The 22,392-nt window shown below is 38.3% G+C and overlaps 1 protein-coding gene across 2 annotated transcripts in view; it reads left to right on the top strand.

The window, feature by feature from the left end:
- The window catches only part of BCHE (butyrylcholinesterase), a 54,854-nt gene that overhangs the window by 18,703 nt on the left and 13,759 nt on the right, over nt 1-22,392 (top strand). Inside the window, exons 1-2 of one of the 2 annotated variants that reach the window (XM_014938843.1) lie at nt 3,689-3,844; nt 6,862-8,383. In XM_014938843.1, the coding sequence (XP_014794329.1) occupies nt 6,867-8,383 (1,517 nt within the window). In that variant the 5' untranslated portion in view covers nt 3,689-3,844; nt 6,862-6,866. Of the gene's footprint in view, nt 1-3,688; nt 3,845-6,861; nt 8,384-22,392 lie in introns of those variants that run through there. The other variant, XM_014938844.1, reaches the window with a different exon arrangement.

Genomic DNA, 22,392 nt, shown 5'->3' with positions numbered 1-22,392 from the left:
ATATGCACAGTAGAATAAAGTGGATGCAAGCCCCAAAGCTGAGCAGGTCCTTGCTCCTTGCTGAGTTCCTGTCTCCTGTGTTTTTCACCTGAAGATTTCCCAGCTGGCAGCTTTGTTGTTTTTCCCTCTGAGTCCTTGAGCTGCTAACTGTCCCCATCTCAGCAGTCTTACCCCTGTCTGCAGTTTCACCTTTCGTATCTTGTACAGCTTGAATTTACTTGTTTTCCTCACAGCTTTTTCTCACAACTTAGCAGTTTTCTCACAGGTTTGAGCCAAGGTCACACAGATGCTCAGCATGAAAACTCAGCCAGGGATCAAAGGCGGCCGAGCCCCCCGGAGGGAGCTTACCAAGACTGGAGTTTAAACAAAAAAATCTCCACATTTTCATACAAATGACATTTCATATAGTTTAGCTATAATTTGCCTTTTGATTTTCCTCTCAGCAATTAAAAAAAAAAAAGTTTCCTACTTTCACATACTATTAGCATGTAAATATTTCCTCACACATGCACACACTTCATATGTAATATCCTTTACTTTGAAGTGACATTTGCAAAGCTTTTCAGCCCAGTTACCCTTGCAGGAGCCCAGGTGCTCTTTCTGAGGCTCTAGGTGGCTTGGAACAGCAGGATCAAATCTGGTGAATGGGATTCTTCACATGTAGGTAGACCTTTCAAGCTCAGAGGACACCTTGGGAGGGGTGCACAGGTTTTCCAATAGTAATATCTGAGATATGTCTTTTTCCAAACAGTTTCTCCTCTCATAAATTTCTCAGCTCTATTAGGTAAGTCCTGAAGATAACGCAGAATGCGCATAATTTAGGAAATTCATAAGTGTAAACATCTGCATATGCTTAGGTAATATCCTGAAGGGCAGTTTAATAATGAGCTAAATCATAATAAAAATGTTTTATATTTCTGTAATACATATTGTTTAAATTCTCTAAGCTTCTCAGCCTACTAAATGTCAATCTTTCCTAGAGCTAGCTTTTGCTTTTATTTCTTAAGAGACTTGGACATCTCTCGTATCAAAATTCCTGTGTCAGTGTGGCATTTATTTCATATGTACACATTAAATAATGAAAAGACACTTTTATCTTTGGTAGTGATTTTTAAAAATCCTTGCCTTAAATAAAAATTTACATAACCTCAAAAAGCCCCAGAATTATAGATAGGTAGATAGATGGATAGACATATTTAAAAGTACCTGGACATGTACATACGTATGTATATACACATATATGTATGTATGTATAACAGCCCTTATATGTATACAAGCACAGATATATATATATATCTGGTGTTCTCTCTGCTGGTTTGTACCTCCTTTTCTTTCAAGCTCCCGAAGGAAAACTGAGAAAATGACCACTCCACACAGAATTACTAAAGGCATTAAATGTATTTAATCTCTAATTTGCGCTCAGGTATTTTTAGTAAGCTAATAACTAAAATAAGTGTTTCCTCTCACAGCACACAGTTGTGAAACTTTAATTTATATGTTAATTTTTTAATTAAAGGAAAAAATTCTAGCAGAGGGCTTAGTTTCCTTAAAAAGTAGAGCATAATAGTCTAACATTAGACTAAAGTATAATAGTCGAGAAGTATAACAACCTAAACAGTCTGTCCTAATGCTCTCTTTCCCTGAAGACATCCAGGTAACCCCAAGGCTGAACTCAGTGTTTTCTACTGCCCGAGAAACAGCCTCAGACAGTTGATTCACTTATCCCAGGGTCACCTTGTCAGAGTCCATAGCAATGCTCCACGGTTTACATTTAGTAACTGTGCCTGCCTCAGAGCAGGAGGCTGTTTTGGGTACTGTAAAGGGGGGCAGAGAGGGGAAGGGAGAGTGGTGGTGACAGCAGGTATAGGACAACATTGCCAGTGCCAGATGAACCCAGAAACAACATTTTTAGTGTCTGAGTCTCGTGCTGTTTCCCTGCTGCTCATGGCAGAGACGAGGGTTGAGAATATAATGGCTTGTCATAAGCATCAGAAATGCCTTATTTAAAAGTGGCCTCTAACAAGATTTGGGGCTTGGGATTCATTCCTCTGATGTCACAGAAATGAAGCAAATGCGTGTCACCTGGACACGTTTCTAAACGGGTTGAAGAGGCATTACAGAAAATCAGCAAATGCACACATCAGAGAACATTGAAAACTGACTAAATTTAAAGAGCACGATTTAAGGTTTCCTGCAGGAAAACTGCACTTGAAAAGTTTTGATCAGCAAAAGTTGCCACTAAAGTAGATTCCAAATTAATCCTATTTTGTTATTAAATATTTCTATATAGGTGACTGAGATTACAATCTTGGCTAAGAATTCTGAATTCTGAACTAGCAACTATATTGGACACTTACATGCTGAAAGCTTAGGGATTTATAACCTGGTTTAGGTTTAGACTGGGACATATTCTCTCCAATGGGCATGTCCCTGCAAGGTACCCATCGAATGTCCGATCCTAAAGGTAGACTGTAAAATTACCAGGAGACACTAAATGGCCATACTTTCTTGAGCTTTTCTCTACTAAAACACTATTTCACATGCTAGCTTTTAAAAATCATTTGTAGTCTCCATGTTAAGGTCTATAAACTTCATACTTAACTTTTTATTTCTGCTTTATTCCTGCTCTATGCATTGCCAAATATTGCTTTTGTGTAATTGAAACAGAACTGCAGTTTGATTATTAAACAGAGGGAAAGTAATTGTCTTCCGCTCTAACGGGGGAAGCAAAGGCTCTCAGTAGAAGAAAAGCTGAAATTGTGGAAAAGTTGCTTTTTTTCAGAGCAGAGCTGGAGAGCAGATGCTGCTGGGGGCCAGCAGCTTCACCACCTTCTCGTTTCATGTGGCGGCTCAGGGATGTGGGTTTGACAAGAAAATATGGAAAGAGGGTGTGTGTAATTTATTTATCTTCTCCAGCCCTTCTCTATTTTGCTTTCATTGGTACCCAAAAATATTTGCAATTTACATATCCCCCTGTGTTGTGGGACATGGCCCCAGCTGTGCTGCAACCCGGACAACCCTGACCTGCGGTTTGGACTGGCTTTGCACCTGTGGTGCTGAATTCTGGTGGAAACAATGATTAAGAGGTTCAGGCAAAAGGAAGGTGTCAGATGTACTAGACAGCATGGGTGATATCCTATTTGAAGCCTAAGAAGAGAGAGAAAACAGCGTGTGACACCACATGGGTACCATTTTTAACTCGAACATCAGAAGAGGACAACGTAGATTTCTGCTGGAGCCTACAGATGGCCATGAGTCAAGTGACACAACTGATGCTTGCCAGTTGTTGACATGTCTGTGCAGAGGACACTCCTTTTTTATCTGCCACAGTTGCTTAAAACCAAAAATAACTACTTATCTTACAGTGAAAAGAAAAGTTTGAGATACTTCAAAATGGTGCTAATCTTTAGCTGTACAACAGCAAAGAAGTGCAGGTGAGATCAGTGCTCTAAGTGAGAGGAAGGAAAGAGAGGAGGGATTTTATTATATTTATAAGTCTATTTATCTTTCAAGATTATAAAATTGCCCCGTGCTAAGAAGAAATCACTGCATCTTCCCTTTCCCGTTGAAACTCATGCCTGATTTTCTCCAAAACAGGTTTCTCTCTGTAGGATTCCTGCAACTATAGCATCAGCCTTTGAGCAGATGTCAGAGTAAGGAACGGCTGCCCGCAGATCAAGTTGCTGCTGCCAACTCTCGCGAGCTTTGTGTCAGAAACAGTTGATTATAATGTCAGTACTGTCCAATTTACGGGCTTAAAGCAGCAGCTGCATACTGCATTTTCCCTGAAGTATTCAAAGATCCTGACTCTTAAAAACTTTGTAGTTCTTGTAATAGAAGTGGGGTAAGTGATTCTCTATTTACACGTCTCTGTCTGCCAGGATAATTTACAGTTCAGCTTGATTTGCACGGGGATTGTGATCTTTTAAAACGTTACGCTCTACCCATTTGTTGCTCTCTTGGGAAAACTCACTCCGCTCTGCAAATGGAACGAGTAAGCAGGCGTGTGTATCAGACCTTGGTATTATTCAAGGGATCCTGGGCTAAGTAAATTAAGCTGAGCTAGAAATCACTTATTAATTCAACCATCTTTTCTATTTAAATAGTGATTATATAGTCTTGTGTATAGATTTTTTGGCTGAGTGAAGATTTGCAAAGAGAGGAAACAGTCATTGAAATAAATTGTGTTCCCTTGCTGAATAAGAATACAAAAGTATAGTCTGTTTAACTTTTGCTGGAGGAAACTACTGCAGAAGCAGCTTTTTAAAGTATGCAAATACATTATATGATATATCTCTGCTTGGTTAAGGTTGATGAGCTAAAGCAATCTTCTGACCCTTTTACTCTCATAGTAATAATCAAGTAATGTTTGTTTTGCTCAGTGTGCTTTACGTTGTTGGGTTTGTTTTAATACAGCACTAAAAACATTATTAAATGTAATATTTGCCATACATCCAAGGTGTAATAATAATCCTCTGTCACTTGCTACTTTTGTTAATATTAGCAGAGTAACTTGAGACTAGACAAGTCCTCTCATTCAGTAGTGCAAAACTTCTGTGTTTTTCAGGCTTGATCTACTTCAAACTTTGTCTTTAAAATGCTACCTGTTCTTTTGCAAATCTAATTTAAAAGGTACAGAATTTAATTTTATGTCAGTTTTTTGTCTTCCTAAAATTCTTGTCTAAAACTTCTTAGGGTCAAAAGTTATGCCTCTGTGTTTTGCAATGCTACAGAATTTTCCTCCCATCCCATTTCTTTTTAATTAACAGTAAAGTGCAGAGGGGAATTAATTTTAATTACTATTTAGATATAAAAAGCTTTAAGAACTTTAGCATCTCTTGCTTTTCTTAGTGTCACTTTCACCTCTTCATAATGACGATGTTTGAAATCTCTTATTATTTCCAGCTTGTTGTGGTTCGGTCCTGGGTGGTCTGTTAGAAGTGAATATGTGAAAAAAAGAGAGTGTCAGTGAAACAACAGACTTCTAGAAATTACTTCTCCCGTCTCACAACGCTGTGCATTGAGCACACACTTACCCAACTAGTTCCTTACTGATACCATTTCTCACAGCCACCCCTGTTGCCTTGGTTGACTGTAAGAGAGGGTGAAAGACTTTAGCACTAAGCTAATCTCTTTTCTTACCCAGCTCTTAAAAGATTTTATTACAGGAATGAATGGAAAAAAAAATTACTGCCACATAGAGAGGTGAGCTAAATACCACTAAATAATGTGAGCCTCCTCTGTGGGTACTGTGGGCTGCTGGAGCGAGCCTCTGCTTATCCAAACTCCTTGGGAGCTGCTGGACCACATGTGTCATCCAGATTGACTACTCACATCTCTAAAGTTTAGCATACATGGGACTGTTTGCAGGTTTCTGTAAGTCAAGCTGAAGGCTAGGTGGAGTGTTAGACCAGCTGTGAAGTCTATCGCTCCTATTCACCAACTTATCTTTTTTTTTTCTTTTAATAAAAAGACAAGAGCCTAAATGTTTATGTCTTTGAAAATTTATCTATTTTCTATGTTTAGATGAATGCTAAAAATACTGTCCGTGAAGATTCTTCCCTGCTCCTTTGACGCTATTTGCGCAAAATGTTCTGTTTTATTCCCCTGCATTTTCTTAGTTGATTTCCAAGAATACGCAAAACAAGAAGGAGGAGCTCAGATTAGGCCACAGCTGTACTTTCCACAGAAATTAGCCTCATTCCTTTTAAGGACACAAGTGCTTCTCATTAACAAAGAATGGCCTGTTTGAAGTGGCAGGACAGAGTACACTATGTACGACAGGGCAACAAGCAAAAAATAGAAGGAAGCTTTGTTGAGCATTTTCAAATATGTTAGCCATAGAAATGGGTTTATGCAAATAGTCTTCTTCTGACTTTTCACTTTCAAGGGGAAGATACTGGTGTTTTTATAGCATTTGAAAAGGTTGGGGTAAATAGGACTATTAGGATGCTTAAATGTGGTACATAATCAGCATCTATACCCTTAGCTTTAAGATAATATTAATGATCTATTTGTCATGGTTGTAAACTCGGTTAAGTTGCTGTAGAGAAGAAAGGTCTTGAAAGAAATGTTTCTTTTAGATCTTGGCGTACCTCTGTATGCAGTGGCCCATAAGGAGCTGAGAACTGACAGTCAGTTCCAGGGCATTTCATGTACTCCACTTGTTAAAACACCTTCAGATCTTACCAGCCAGTGCTTTGAGTTTATAGCAATGCCATCTCAATGGTTTGCTTCAGCCTAGGCATCTGCTGTGACACAACTATATAGTTCAAAACTTATGTGGGTCTGGAAATCCTTGGATTAAAACTTGACTTCAAGCTCCTTTTCAGTGTTCACAGGACGAATGTTTATGTGTGGAAAAATCCATGCCCAGTGGTGTTTGTTGTCACTTTTTGTTGTTTTGAGAACACGAGTTACCAAAGTAGCCTCTAACAGAATAATGGTTTGTTGGGCATGGCATTTTCCCTCACAGATCATAAAATGTCCAGTGGAAATACAAGTGGTTAAGTCATCTGCTAACTGAAATAGTCAGTCTGCTTACATGACTTTACCTTCTCTGCTCTGGCTTCTTCAGTTCTATGTTTTTTAGCAACAGAATCTTTTTGTAGATACCAAAATACCAAATATGGTACCAAAGGTACCAAATAAGGTACCAAATACCAAATATGAAACACAGTCTGTGCAACGCAACTAACTGACAGGAACTTATGGTTAAAGGCTGTGGAGATTTGTGCAGCAGCACTGTCTGATTTTCAGTGCCCTTTGTATGACCTACACCCTTTTTTGAGTACACTGTTTCGTCTCTGGTACTAATACATTGGAATACCAATTCTGAATTTCTTTTTTCCTATGTTTCAGGCATCATGATTTGGACAACCAGTACAAGTCTCTATACCAGATTTTTTATGTGGCTTCTTCTCCTGAATATGTTCATCAGGAAGGTAGTGCCTGAAGATAACATCATTACAACCAAGAAAGGCAAAGTCAGAGGTACAAACCTGCAGGTACTGGGGGGAACGGTGACAGCCTTCCTTGGAATACCTTATGGACAGCCACCCATTGGTAGACTGAGATTTCAAAAACCAGAACCTCGTGAGAAGTGGTCAGATGTTTGGGATGCCACAAAACATGCAAAATCTTGTTACCAGCTTATGGATACAACTTACCCGGGATTTCCTGGAACAGAGATGTGGAATCCAAAAACTAGCCTAAGTGAAGACTGCTTATACCTTAACGTATGGGTTCCTTCTCCCAAACCCAAGAACGCAACTGTCATGGTGTGGATATATGGTGGTGGCTTTGAGACTGGGTCAACTTCCCTACCAGTCTATGATGGCAAGTTTCTGGCCAGGGTAGAAAGAGTCATTGTCGTTTCCATGAACTACAGGACTGGTGCATTAGGATTTTTGGCTTTGCCAGGAAACCAGGAAGCTCCTGGAAATGCAGGTTTATTTGATCAAAGATTGGCACTTCAGTGGGTCCAAGAGAACATAGCAGCATTTGGAGGCAATCCAAAAAGTGTGACTATATTTGGAGAGAGTGCTGGCTCGGCTTCTGTCAGCTACCATATTCTTTCTCCTAAAAGCCATCCTTTATTCACAAGAGCCATCATGCAAAGTGGATCTGCAAATGCGCCTTGGGCTGCAATAACAGCATCTGAAGCCAGAAACAGAACAGTGGCTTTAGCAAAACAACTCCAGTGTCCCACCAGCAATGAGACCGAGCTAATTCTCTGCCTTCAAGACAAGGACCCACAGGAGATACTGCAGAATGAAATTTTTGTTGTAACATATGACTCTCTTGTGCAAGTATATTTTTGTCCAACCGTGGATGGCGATTTTCTCTCAGACATGCCAGAAACGTTGATTCAGAATGGCCTTTTCAAACAAACACAGATCTTAGTTGGTGTTAATAAAGATGAAGGATCAGGATTTCTAGCATATGGTGTCCCTGGCTTCAGCAAGGATAGCGATGGCTTGATCAATAAAACAGAATTTGAAACAGCTTTAACTGTGTCTTTCCCAGAAGCAAGCCAACTTGCAATAGAATCGATCATTTTCCAGTACACAGATTGGGAAAATGAGCATAAACCAGAACATTACCGTGATGCCATAGATGATGTTGTTGGTGACTACAATATAATATGTCCTGCAATGGAATTCACCAAAAAATTTGCAGAGCAAGGACTCAACGCTTACTTTTATTTCTTTGAACATCGATCCTCAAAGCTGCCTTGGCCAGAGTGGATGGGAGTAATGCACGGTTATGAGATAGAGTTTGTGTTTGGGTTGCCCCTAGAAAGAAGAGTGAATTACACCAAAGCTGAAGAAATCTTAAGCCGGTCCATGTTGAGATACTGGGCAAGTTTTGCGAAAACTGGGTAAGTTCACTGTGGAAATTTGTTTGATTGGTCAGATGCTTGTTGTTTCACAGGCGAAAAAAGCTTAACTGTTTTGGTGGTGATTTGAAGCCTGATGAGACTGATGAGGAAGGATTAATTCATTCAGCTATCCAGAATTCCTATTGTAGTTCTGATAAAAACACTGTCTTAGTAAAATAAACTGTTGATGTGTAGCTCATTTATTGAATAAGCTTAAGAAAACAATGTGTATCCACCCATAAAAGCAAATGCAAAACATTTGGTTTTTTTGCCATGGTCCACCCATAAAAGCAAATGCAAAACATTTGATTTTTTGCCATGGCAGCAGTAGTTACAAAGGAAGGTAATGGTTTCAAGTTTTAGAAACAAGTATTTCAAATTCTGGGAACGACTTCCAACAGTAGAAGTAGGAGCAAAAAGCCCAATTTCCTTTAAGATGTAATTTGCTCAGAGCATGCAGGTGTATAATATGGCGGTATATTACATTCACATGATGAAGTGATTGGAATTGCAGGATGTTCTTCTCAGAAAGCCTATCTTCCCATGTGTACTGTAAGTATAATCCTGGGTTTCACTGAAGCTGACGACAAATCACTTGCTATTTCCATTAGATTCATCTTTAAGTGAAATATATCCTAGCCTGTATAAGAAGCAAATAAGCATATTTCATTTGGATGTTTGAAATGGCTTAAATACAACCCCTCATTCAGTCTATTTAGCTGGAGTCCCAGAGAAGTGAGACAGCCCTCGCTCTGCACGGCAGGGCTGTGGGGCTCTCAATGCAATATTCAGTTTGGAATGAAACCATTTCAGTGTGGTAAGAAAAGCAGCCACTACCACAGTCATGCAAGATTAGTTTCAAGGCTGCAAGCCTGATAGGATGGGGAGGTATCTTGTCTTCTCAGTATCTTGGTTTGTGCTCCCTCATGAGAAAATTATATTTATAAAAATCTGTCCCTGTGAAGATATACAATCAAACACTTAATTCACACTTTAAAAATATTTCATTAACTTAAATTTTAAAATCCTGGATTAATTTTACTTCCATCGTGGATGTTTCTTTTGATTTGAGAAGGATATGTAGATTTGTAAAGACTTAAATCAACTTTGGAAAAGGATCTAATTATTTTTCCTAATAGATTAGTAATCAGAGGAGACCACTGTGCTCATTTAGTTCATATGACCTTGTACATAGCACAAAACACAGGTAGGACTTTAACATTTCCAGCGATGAAAAATCGAGAACAAATGTTGATAGGTTGTCCTAAACCTTAATTCCACTTAAAATGGTTACAGTTATAAAAGGAAGTTTTGTGTCTGGTCTGAATTTGCCTATTCTGCTTCTACATTATGCAGGTGCTATATTTTGTTTGACAATTTCTAACCTTTATTTTATGATTTGTGTTCCATATAAAGATAATTCTAGGCTTTATTCAAATAACCCTTAATCCTTTTTTAATTATTTTTTGTTAAATAAAACAGGTTATACTCTTGAGGCTTTCACTATAGTGTATTTTTTCAAGTACTTAAATCATAACTATGCATCTTCTCTAACACTGTGGTTCATCAACACCTTGTTGGAACTTTCCATGTTGGAATCAAACACTGTCACCCCCAAAGAGCCCTAATTACCGCTGTCACCCATCCCCTCTAGTTCAACCTGATATTCCCCTGTTTACTCATCTAAGGAAAGTACCATTTGCCTTGGCCATGGTGTTATGCTAGGAGCTTCTGTGTGTGGTGGCTCTGCCACCCACCCTGGTCCCATGGTCCCCCCTTCTGCAGTGGCTCTGCTTTTGGTAGTCGGCACAAGCCTTGCCTAAGCCCTGCATGGTCCCTTCACATTATACTCCAAGGTCAACTAACAGTGTATTTTAATGTGCATCCTTTTTTTTTTTTTTGACGGATTTTCTTATCAGTAGGTGTGATTGATCATTTGTTTTGATATGTAGGAATATTAACTACACTAACAAGTTCTATCCCCTTTATACGTTAGAGCCTGAAATATAATATTTATTTTTTTTACCACAAATGATAAGCATATTAAAACTCAGAAAATGACTATACAGATAGCTATACTCATCAAAGCATAATGTTTTAATACAGGTTTTATTCTCATAAAATTTAATCTAAAATTTAATCTATGAGCTCTTCCTCTTTACTCGGAGCCTGGTGACACCACTCCATATGAATTTGGTGTGAAAGACTGTAGCTTAGAGAAGAGCATTCAGCAGGGGTTTACATTCTGGAATTGAGCTGTGCAGTTGATTTATGAATGCCAAAAATGCATCTGATTGATAGATTCCCAGATGAAGTCTGCACAATGAGGTCAGGTAAAGCTTGGAAACAATTCTTGCATCATGAAGACATGCTATGACAACACTGCTTTGAAGCCAGTGCCATTAGGCCCTTAGTGGAGAGCAAACAGAGTAAAGGCTCCTTATTATATACTGCAGCTTTCCAACCTGCCCTACAGGAGTTTGCAATCAGCATCTTATATCAGAGACAGCAGATCTTTCCATTAAACAGAACTGCTTCTTAGTAGGAGAAGAGAAATTCAAGTCTGTATTAGATTTTGCAGAACAATATTTACATTTCTGTGAACTATTTGTTTCCACTAGATTATAAATATATTTAAATGTTATGTCTGTATGTATATAATTTATATATATATATATAAATGTCAATAACCAGCTGTGCAAATTAGAGTGCACTGTCCCTGTCACTGCAGCTAGCTAAAATTAGACAACATAAGGTAGATTCAGGTTTAAGTTTATAGAAGACAGTCCTATCATCTAGTCTGATTATCATTTGCACTATAATTAGATTAGCCTTCAGATTGAATTGCAAGTGGTTTCCACAGCAAACAGCAAATAATCCCTCCTTCTACCACAAGTATCAAAAACATCACTATTAGGGTAAACAATACAATCATGCAATTTATGTAACAGTAAAAGATCAGGCCAGTATTAACCCATGACGTGACACTTTCCTTGTCATCCAGAACACAGACCCCTAAGTCTCTGTAACACATTACTCATAGTGTACAATGAGTGGGGAAATAATAAAAAATGTTAATAATTCCAAAAGTAATAGGCGAACCTTGTTTTCTTGGCTCCCTTGATCACACAGTAAACATTTATAAAGAACTGGGGAAGTGCCCTGTTTGACATAACGTTTATAGTAAACTCTGGCATGATCAAAGGGCAAACATCCGAAGGGAAAATTACTTTACCATTCATGTCTCCAGCAGATGAGGAGAAAATCAAGCAAAAAGATGAAAATCAGAAATATTGTACAGCACAATTTTTAGTGAGGGTGTTTGACCTAATATTCTAATGCACAGATGTAAAAAAGCACATGGGAGGGAAGAGCAGCCTGAGCAGCCTGCAGAGGAAAGGAGATAAGGTAGAGTCAACAAAAACTGAAAGAAATCAGTTTTCTCCTGGTGCTTTCTGGTTGGGAGGGACCAAGAGGCGGCTCAGCTCACTGCCTGTGGAGCTGCTTCTCACAGGGGGTCTCCAAGCACATACTTTCACCCTAACGATCTCTGTTTTTCATTCTCACATGAGCACTGGGAATAAAAATGGTGATATGAAAAGTCAAAGTTATGCCCTGTAGGAACACTCTTTATTTCTTAGAAATATCTAATGTCACATAAGAACAAAAGAAAAGATGTTAGGGGGAAAAAGAGAAGTAACTCCTTCAAAGGATCCCAAATTCATATGGCTAATTCTTGATTTCTACATTTCTCAGTAAACAAAAGGAGATTGTCAGCCCACCTAAGGGTTTCCCACTCGACCCCCAACTCCATTAATAGCTGATGAAATTTTCCAAGTCTCTAGCCACATCTTACTTATCATCCTTGCTAAAAATAAATATCAGGGATAACTTTTACTGGAAAATTACAAGGGATAAGATTTTCTATTTTCGAATATGAATGTGGAATGTAGATGATTCAGAGGAGGAGGGAACAGACATCTCACCTGTGAGGTTTGAAGTTAGATGCTGGCATTATACACCAATATCTCCCTTCAGTACCCAAGGGAACAGTGTCATTTTTAGGAATCTGACATATATTTACGTGGTCTGTAACATTTGTGAAGACCCTGCTGAAATAGTCTTCTCTGACAATGAGCCACTGCTGCTCAGTCATGAAATTCCCTGCAGATTCATTATCCAGAACAGGATTCAGCAGCTTGGGAACCCATGGGAACTATGGATACCATAACTACCTCTGTTACTGCACATAGGGACAGGTTGCTCATCACTGTCTGCAGTATTTACCCATATAAATAACGATACTTCATATCACATAGTCTGAGAAGAATAGGAAAAAAAACCAAAACAGCAAATTACCTTGTGGTTCTGACTCTTCAAGGAGTTAGCATGGAGTGGCATGAAGAAAAGACAGACTGAGAGGCCCATGAGATTCCTGGTAGTGATGTTTAGGATCAGCCCTTTGGATTATTTCTAGCTAATGCTAACCCTGATGCTTGTAGGTAGACTACAGGACACAGACAAGCACCAACAACAGAGCTGTGGCTAAGCAGAGTGGCAATATGGGTATCTTACCCTCTAGTTATACATTCACAGCACCTCTTCCCCACAGAAATACGCTTACAATTTATTTCAAGAGCAGATCTAAGTAATCAGTGGTACAGGTTATCCATTAGGCTCTTGCAATGATGTGGTGGACAGGTGGACAAAAATACCGTGCTCTGATTCAAAGTGCTCAGAAGAACATCAATCCAATGATCACTCTTTTCTTCTGTGAGACATGCAACCAGTTCCCACCCTTCCCGGCATGGCTGAAGTGTCTCTGCTCTCCAGTCCTGGACATCCCAGGACAGTATCCCCAGCATGCTGGTGTCTGAAGTCTCCTGGAAGCAAAACACTTGTATCTTCCAATGACTTTTTCACTTTAAAATTGGATCCAATGTACTAAGGGAGAACATGCGTAGGTAGGATCATCCTGACTGAACAGTGTGAAGTCAGTCTTGAGGTGGACACTGATGCCTGTTAAGGTGCAGAGAAAGGTAACCATTGCTAAACTGCCAATAATTGCCTGGGATTGGGAGACAAAAGTTTCCAGGTGTGGTAATTCATTTTCCATCACTGGAACACTTCTGTTGTTTCATTATCACTACAATTTTTAATGACTAACTTTTGGTATCAAGTTAGGTTGACCAAGTATCCTAGCTGTTCCTAGGGCTATTAGCATAATTTCATAAAATACTTTTTTTTTTAAGTGTATTTGAGCCTTGAAAGATCAACATTGTCATAATACCCTCAAAAATCTGTGTTCTACCAGTGAGCAAAGAAAGAGGGTTATTACTGGTGCTATCTGAATAAATCAAGTATAATAAAATATTTGGGTTATAGAAAAGAACAGATTCCAAAATCTATGTTCTTGATTTAAACTTTGATGTAAAATTCCTCCATTTAACTTGAGCCAGGGCCTCCTTAGCTAATTTCTTCTTCTATTTAAGAACATTGGCAGCTGAGTATAAACTGGTAGCCTTAAAATCATTTGATAAAATGCCAGACATCATCAGACAGACAAAGACACATGATCAAATTGTATACACCATAGTGTAATGTCATATGAAAGGGGCTGGATCAGGCTCAGTATGATTATGTTTGTGTATAAGTAAAGTTCATTTTAACAACATTAAATTAGTTTTCAGTAATTTTCTCCTGAATGTTTTCCAGCAGACTTTATTCAAGTGATGTCCATGGTGAAAGAATTTAAATTTCTCTTTTTAAACACTTTTAAAATTCATTTCTCTTCTGCACTTCTGTTATTCTTCAGAAAGCTTTTGAAAGTAAGCAAGGGACACTAACAGGTACTATCAATCATAGGCACCAGAATGCTCTGCTAACTCTAGTAAGAGGAATTTTTATTTATCATGAAAAAATATATGGCATCCCAAATCAGTGGTTGCTAGGTTATGTCTTTTGTGTTACTTTATTCATTAGATTTGGTAACTGCATTTTTTAGACATGAGTGACGTAAAGTGACAAGGAGATAGACAAATCAGATGAGATGAAAACTCAAATAAGAATTCAGTGGAACATACAAAGATAATATTTTTAAGGCTTTGTGAAAAATGTTTTGGATAAAAGGAAACTGGCAAAACTTGTCTCACTGCCAGTTTTACAACTGCTGAAACAAATCTTTGCAGCTTTTTCTATAAAGTGAACCCTTTGAAATATTTCCTCCTATGTTTTAGGGGAATTTGTGAGGCTTTGATTGTCCCACTAAAACTCTGAAGCACTTTGCCTGGTTATTATTGCCTTTCCCTGATGTTCCACTGGTAGACATATAATAAATTTCAGTGCTTTTCTTACCAACTTATCACAACATGTTTATAGAGAGTAGTTTCAGAACAGTGAGAACAAAACCAACCACCTCATATAGAGTCCAGACAGCAGATTGAACTGGGGACCTATATACTCTATGTATGGAAGGGAATGAATATACTGGGGAAAAATAGAAGATAAAAAACTCCAACCACTTTTAATTTTCTAATACTTCAGAAACTAGGAAGTTTTACGTACCATTCAGCCATTTCATGATAAGAGATTTACTGTGAGTTATATTTCTTTCTGAGATTAGCCCACGTTCCCAGGGACAGAGGCAGGTACCTGGGTTCAATCTCCTCAGCGGAGACATGGTGCTAGTCCTCATGGGGTCTTCAAACACACTGGAGCTGTAGCTCAGCAGGACCAAGGGGAGGCTTTCCCCAAAGCTGCTGCTTCTGGCTTCTCACGTTTGTCTAGAGTAAGTCATTTGTCATCTCAACTAGTGATTTGACTGGATCGGGTCAAGGATCCAGAACAGAAGATTTCTGGGTATGAGGTAAAAAACGAAGGAGGCATGAGATATACAAAAAGGAACATCTTCCCTTGCCATGTTGGGGAAAAGTAAAGCTTTCATTTTGACCCAAAAGGGCACATACATTCTCACACTCACTGTCTTTCACTGGAATCACCTCTAAGCCATGGAAAAAAAAAAAAAAGGGAAATCATAGTGATGAAAAAGGAAAAGGTCAAATTTTAGGACGTATAATCCTATTTCTTCACTTTCAGGTTTTGGGTTCTTCAGAGTGACTCATCATCTTCCCAGGGTCCTTACATATTGTGATATTCAGAAGCAGTAATGGAAACATCTTTTTAGCAGTCTATTTGGAAATAGTGCATCATGGAAAAAATCAGTAACTAGAGACTCACATTTGGCAGTCAGCTCTCTCTTTCTGGCTTGCAAGCTGACAAGCTGCCATTGAATTTCAAAATTGAAACCAGGAGTATTTGATTCTATCATCTTTTGAAAATAGGTCTGGAATGTGAATTGTTTAGATTGTCTTAATAGTATTACAAATATTGCAAAATTACGAGAAAGTGTCTTGTTACTTTCCATATGTGTAGCAAATGCAATTCTGTCCATACAGATTTTGTTCACTACAACACATGAGTCAAACTATTATTTTCAAACATGAGATAAGAACATCTATTAAGGAAATGTCCAAATATTGTAGGAGCAATTGAATGAGACATAAAATTAAAAGCCAAATCTATAATGCAAAGGTTTGCCTTAAATGTAAGGCTGACAGGGCTTTGTAGAAAAGGGTAAACTCTAATATAAATGCTAAATGCTGTGGGTTCAAAACTTGCAGTGATAATGCACAGCCCTGGGACTGGGCAAGGTGAACTCCCCGTGTCTGCAGTTGGAGGCAGAGACACACAAACATGCACATACAGGCACAAGAAAAGAAATGATAAAGTGGATTTCTCTGAGGAGGGTTTTTGTAGCGCTGTGCTGCCTTTGGCTGACCTTGTAAGAGAAGAGAGAAAAATGTCTTGGATGTGGCTTTTCCTGTTCTCACAAGAGAGATAGGTAGAAGAGCCTGTACTGGACATTGTTCCCTGCTGTGCTCAGGACCTGGCAGAGAGCCTACATGGATATGTTTTGGGGAGAGGAATGCAGAGATAGAACTGTTTCAAGAGTTGACATAAAATAATGGAATGATTGCTACCTCAAATTTGGGAGTGGAAATAAGAAGCCTGGATGGAACTAATTTAGCGTTTGATGGAAAGTTCACGATCAAGGAAGATGGGAAAACAAGACAGGGAAAAGCTAACTGATGCAAGAGGCTAGATGAACAAGAAAAGACATGAAAAAGATAGAAAGAAAAAAAAGAAATGGAAAGATAAGACAATGTTCAAGAGACTCGCTAACCATTTTTGGGGTGGGGGGGGTGAAAGGATTCGTGAACAGTGAAATAAAGGAAATCTATGCATGAACTTATTATATGTAAGGCAGGTTCACTTATAACAGCAATCCACTTCAGAGATAATCTAGGATTAGGGATTACTATCATAACTTTTGCAGGCATATAAAAACATGGTAGCAAAAGTCACTGTGAAATTCTAATTAGTGCTCACCCACAGTTAATCCTCTTTTTAGGGGCACTCCTCTTCCATGCTGCTTTTCTGCAGCTTATTCCTTGTTTCATCATCAAAAGGCAGAAATTGAAGTTTAAAAGGTCTGCAAACCCCATTTTTCCAGGTGGTTCTGGAACACTAATCTGAAGTTTTACAGAGAAATTTCACATGAAGAATGGAAACCTTTCAGTACACATTTTAATTTACTTCCTAACACAAGAGATTGGCTTGTTTCAGGGAAGTGGCAAAGGGGAAAAAAGAGGAAATGAGGAGCAGCAGAGGTTACCTAACACCATATTTTTGAAGGTAGCTCAATATGGTGTTTAATTTTTTTTCAATCAGCCGCAAGAGAAGCCAGTTGTGGGTAAATGTAGTTAGCAATTTAGTCACAGGATTGGTGAGATTCCGTCCCCACAAATCTAGAAGCTGCATGAGTAGAAATCAGGGATTTCATGCTTACAGTTAGTGATGTTACACAATTACATGCTGGTGCAGATATAAAATTAAAAGCTGCCATCCTCTGCTTTCCCAGACATCTCTGGCTGCCATCTGCATTCTCTACCTTTCCTTGAGGGAATGTAAGGCAACTTCCTAATTTCATACAGTACAAACTCTAAAGACTGATGCCTCAAATTTACACCAGAGATCCTTTTTCTACTGAGGCTGATGTTCAAATACTGTGATTTTTGTTTTAACTAATGAAGCTTTAAATACCTACCTCTCATAAGTGTTATTCACCATGCTGTTCTCAAGGAGTAGACTCCAAGTGAATTTTCTATACCTGGAAATGCTTAGAGATTTCAAAAGTGGTTTTCCCTAGTTGTTAAGTAGTCTGCATAACATAATTTCCACAAAAGTCCACTCGATTTTGAAAGAGGACTTTGAATAGGCTCAGATATTCTCCCCTCTTTAGCTACTATTTCTTCTTGAGAGCATGACTTTCATGATTCTTAGTTGAAATTATTATATTTGGAGATTTCCCTCTCAGTGGCAGGATATAGTTCAAATCAGATTCAAAGGATGTTATAACACTGGGACATAATTTTAATCTGTTTATCGTAGAAAGATATGTGATCACTGCTTGTAGACGTCAAACCTACAATGAATTTATAACAGAGATAAAATAACATAATCGTATATTTTTAAGTACCTTATTTGGGGGTTTATGAATACTGTAGCTGTCTTTTAGATGAAGCAATAACACATACACATGCTACTGAAAGCTACCTAATGGTTTCTTATATAGGACTGCTCATTTTGGCCTAGATTGCAGGGTAGTTGAAGTTTGTGACTCACGCTCTTCCTACCATTCACAGAAATAAAACCATGACAGAAGTGGAAAATATCAAGAAAATGCTACTTTGATGAAGTCCATCAGGACACAATGGATCTAGATGATTTTATTTGGTGCAGGGCTATGTGGAGCATCTGTCTTGAAAAGAAGTCATGATTAGGGCAATTACAATTGAAAACAAATCTCAAATACTATATCCAATATACTATCTACTACACAGTCTGTGTTGAAAGTTTGGTCTCTAGAGATAAGGAATGCATTGAATCCATTTATCTAACAATTTCTGAGTGTCTGGGAAGAACTCTATTAATGGGAGAGAAGGCAAGAGATGGAAAGAGCAATCATATACATATGAGTACAGTATTTACTCTTTCTCACAACCAACTAGGCTGACAAATTTTACCAAAGCCACTGGGAATTTAAAACACAGTATTAATAGTTCCACGGCAATAAAAACATTTTTCTCTCCATTTACACAATCTCTTTAGGCTTGTCCCACAGAGCAATTCTGGTTAAGATACTACGTAAGTTTATGTTTTCCCAGGTTATGAGAAGAAGTGAGGTTGTAGGGGAGATAAGCTAGTTTCAGAGGATGAGTAAAAGAGGAAATGCCTTGTGCTTTCCTGAGTATGTATTCTTTTACTGTATCTCCTACGGAAGTTAATTCCTCCTCAAGGTCTCAGTAGGATTCAGCACCTTCGGAAGTTAATTCCTCCTCAAGGTCTCAGTAGCACCTCCTTCCATTTCCAAATAACCCTCTCAACCTCTACAAGTAAGACTTAAAACTCCAGTTTCATCTGATTTCTTGCTGCAGTCAAGAGTGTAAAAAAATAATATCTTTGAAAAGTGGTCCCTGAAAGCTAAAATTGGTACCATATGAAAGGGCACCAGGATACAAAATACTTTATAGGAACATTAAAAAAAAAGAAGGCAAAAAAAAATCCTTTACAATAAAGAAGGACTAAGCCATAGTATTTCCCGTCTCATGGCTATTCAAAATTGACTTAAATATGAACTATGAATATTCACACCAGAACCTGGAGTCCTAGAGAAGGTGTGAAATTATATTTGTGAATTCCGTCTAGGAAGAGAGAAGTTTCTTTTGTTTTATTGATGCTACGGGTATTTCTCCAGCTGGGGTCTGACCCAAAGCTTTTGCAGTCAACCAGTCTGTTCCATGTGTTTGAATTTGGATCAGCCCCTAACTAGTACGTTGATTCACCTCAAAGAGTGCTGGACTGGTCTTTAAACACCATGCAAAGTAACACATCAGATGCAAGACATGTAGAGAAGGAATAAAATAAGCATGAAAATTCTTTACTGCTTTATCCCAATACATAATCTAAACATGTAAATGACTACAACTCTATGTTGTAGGTATGTTACATTAGACACTTGTCAAGTTTAGCTTAGTGTGACTGTGAGTATCAAAATGAGGGATAAGTATTTCTTAAAACAAGACAAGATAAAACATATTTTTGGTGGTTCAAAATTATCTCCACACAAATGCCAAAATTTCACCCTTTTCCCTGAACTCAATTTAACTTCAAATCTTTTGTCTTCTTGAAGTCATACCATTATGTTGAAGATCATTTGATGTTTCTGGGTAGGATTGTTAGGGTTTTTTGGTGGGTTGGTTGGAGTTTTTGTTTGGTTATGGTTTTTTTCCTTTCTTCTTGCCAATCACTCTTACCATGGCAGCCTCCAGCATCGCAGGATCTTTCAATTTTCACAGCTTGCTTTCTTTTCTGTGAAAAATATGTCTTTGAAATACTGCTCCATGATGAGAAAGATGTGAGATTCAGCATGGTCTCACTCTTTTCTTTACACTCCCTTCAAAACTGTGCAGAACATGCATGTATTTGGGACGTTCCATATGAGACACTGAGGGATCTCCGAGTGTCAGGGTTTTAGGACTGTAGTATAGACTCACTGAGAGGACAGGAGATGCAGGACTGATAGTCCTCACTCAGAGAGACCCTGAGGATATTGGGACAACATTGTTCTCTTTTAAATCAATGTGGATCTTCATTACTGATTAGAGCTAAATTTGAGAAAGGTCTGGTAATGTTTAACTTTACCAGTTGCTCGGGAAAGGACATTTAACTTGCTTTCAAGTTTTTAGTGCTACTGACTCTTAGACAGAACAGTGGGACTACTGTTCCAGACCTTGTATGACAATCACATCTCATCATATGCCACAAAGAGAGTGGAGTTTGGGGCAAGGGTTGCTGAAATAGCACTAAGATTTGCTGGAGGAGACCTATGTGCAGGAGTGCCAGCGTGGGCCCTGGAGGTTGGAGATACACAGGCATGGTCTGAAGGGCTCATTAGCTTTGGCTCGGCTGACCTGGCTCGTTATTACTCCTGATACCAGAGCAAACTCCAATCCAGGAGCCAGGGATTTCAGGCACTGAGCTCCTAAATGCATTGCGAGCATGCCCAAAGAGCTAAGGCAGAACATCCTGGATCTAAATTTCTCAAATACTATCTTATTTATAGCCAATACCTTAAGACCTACCTTATGAATTCTTTATAAATAGAAAGAATTCACAAATAAACACCACGACATGCAGAAGCAAGAATAATTTCAGCTTGATGGGTGCTTCATGAAGCTGCTTTGAGCAGAACACAATAAGTCCAAAAAAGAAGCTACAGCTTGTTGCTTCATTTCCTGAAACTGATATTGGTTGCAATAGTGCATACCATGATAATTTATAGTTTAAGAGATTTAAACACACAACTGCTGTCAGCAAGCTGGAATCTGGAAGGAATATCCTGAGCTTTATTTAGCCTGTGAAGGTGTAAGAAAGCCTAGCTGCAAAGGTCCTTCTCTGGTTTCTGTCAGTTAAAAAGTATGCCAGCTGGATCCTATGGGTTTCTTCAAGGATCAGCAGAAGAAATAATATTTACCTACGATATAACTTGCCAAGCAGCTTCCTTTTGCTGTGGCTTAGGGACATTTTATAGTCACTAGGTTATAAACTTGTGTGTGATCTGTGAGTAAGAACTGAGCACAACTGAACATAATGAACTTCCCATAAACAGCTGCTTAAGAAAAGTAATTTGAAGGATTCATATCTGCAGCCTCTCTCAGACTTGTACTCTGAGTCATTACAGTGGGAATCTGAACAAGGCTTAAACATTGCAGAATCAGGACCAACGATTTTTGCATCTTATTAAGGAACAAGTAAATGACACAGATTTAGTAGCTACAATTTTTTCAGAAACTTGTTATTATTTTCTCACAAGAATTAAATTCTAATAACTAAAACAATTTCTTTTAAAATTACCAATATTATTTTTTTTTTCTAAGTTCCCCAGTTCTTCATAGTACCACAGGAGCACAGGCCTGGTACCTTAAGAATGCTGATGCCACGAGGCTGCAAGGAAGCATGGTGTATGAAACAGATAATCATGGATGCTTTCCAGTATTCCCAGTATTGCACAGGCTGAAAATACCCTTGTCCAAATTGTCACCTTTCTACATGATAGTTTTTAGAGCTTCGTTATTATAAATGGCACCACTCACCCTATTTAGCTAATAGATTAGATAGCTGCTGTCTTTCCCATTAGTCTAAGAGGATAAAGCCTTAAGAGAATATTTTAAAATAAAATATTAAGTGTGGCAGTGCATTTGTAGAGAGGGTCCACCAGTTCAATAGATAGGATGAGTAGTGATTAGCTGATATAAAGGAATATTGTGAAGAGCTGTCTCAAATGAAAACTAGCAAGGTAACTTGTTATGCACTATCATGTAAAAAGACCACCAACAGTAGCAACAGTCACGTCAAAAGTAACATATATATTTGTAAAGTAATAGCACGTCAGCTTTCCAATTCACTTACTTAGGGGTAGCACTCCAAATTGGACAATTCATAAACTTTGATAAGGGACAGAAAAATGCCCCTGTCATTTTGCCTTTGCATTTGCAGTTTCTAATAACAAAAAGTCTCAAAGTGTACAATTTAACGTAAAATATTTTGGCATAATGTAAAGATTTTATCCAGTGAGTTCATCAAATCATTTTAGTAGGTGATAAACAATTAGCTGACTTGGGAAAATGTTCTGGATAACTGTCTGAATTAAAAAAAAAAATAATCTAAGAATAAATTCATTATACTGACTCATATATAGGTGTATTGCATCAGATGCAATCTATATATTCACACAGTGAGAGCCTTTCAGATTTATACAGGTCTCAGTCTCTGAATGGAAAGCTTACACAGTAATTAGAGCTTCTGGGGATGTTTTTAGAATTAATAAA

The sequence above is a fragment of the Calidris pugnax genome, unplaced genomic scaffold (assembly GCF_001431845.1).
Source record: "Calidris pugnax isolate Ruff unplaced genomic scaffold, ASM143184v1 scaffold52, whole genome shotgun sequence".
In the NCBI taxonomy this organism is placed as follows: Eukaryota; Metazoa; Chordata; class Aves; order Charadriiformes; family Scolopacidae; genus Calidris; species Calidris pugnax.
This window is presented reverse-complemented; position numbering and strand designations above follow the sequence as displayed.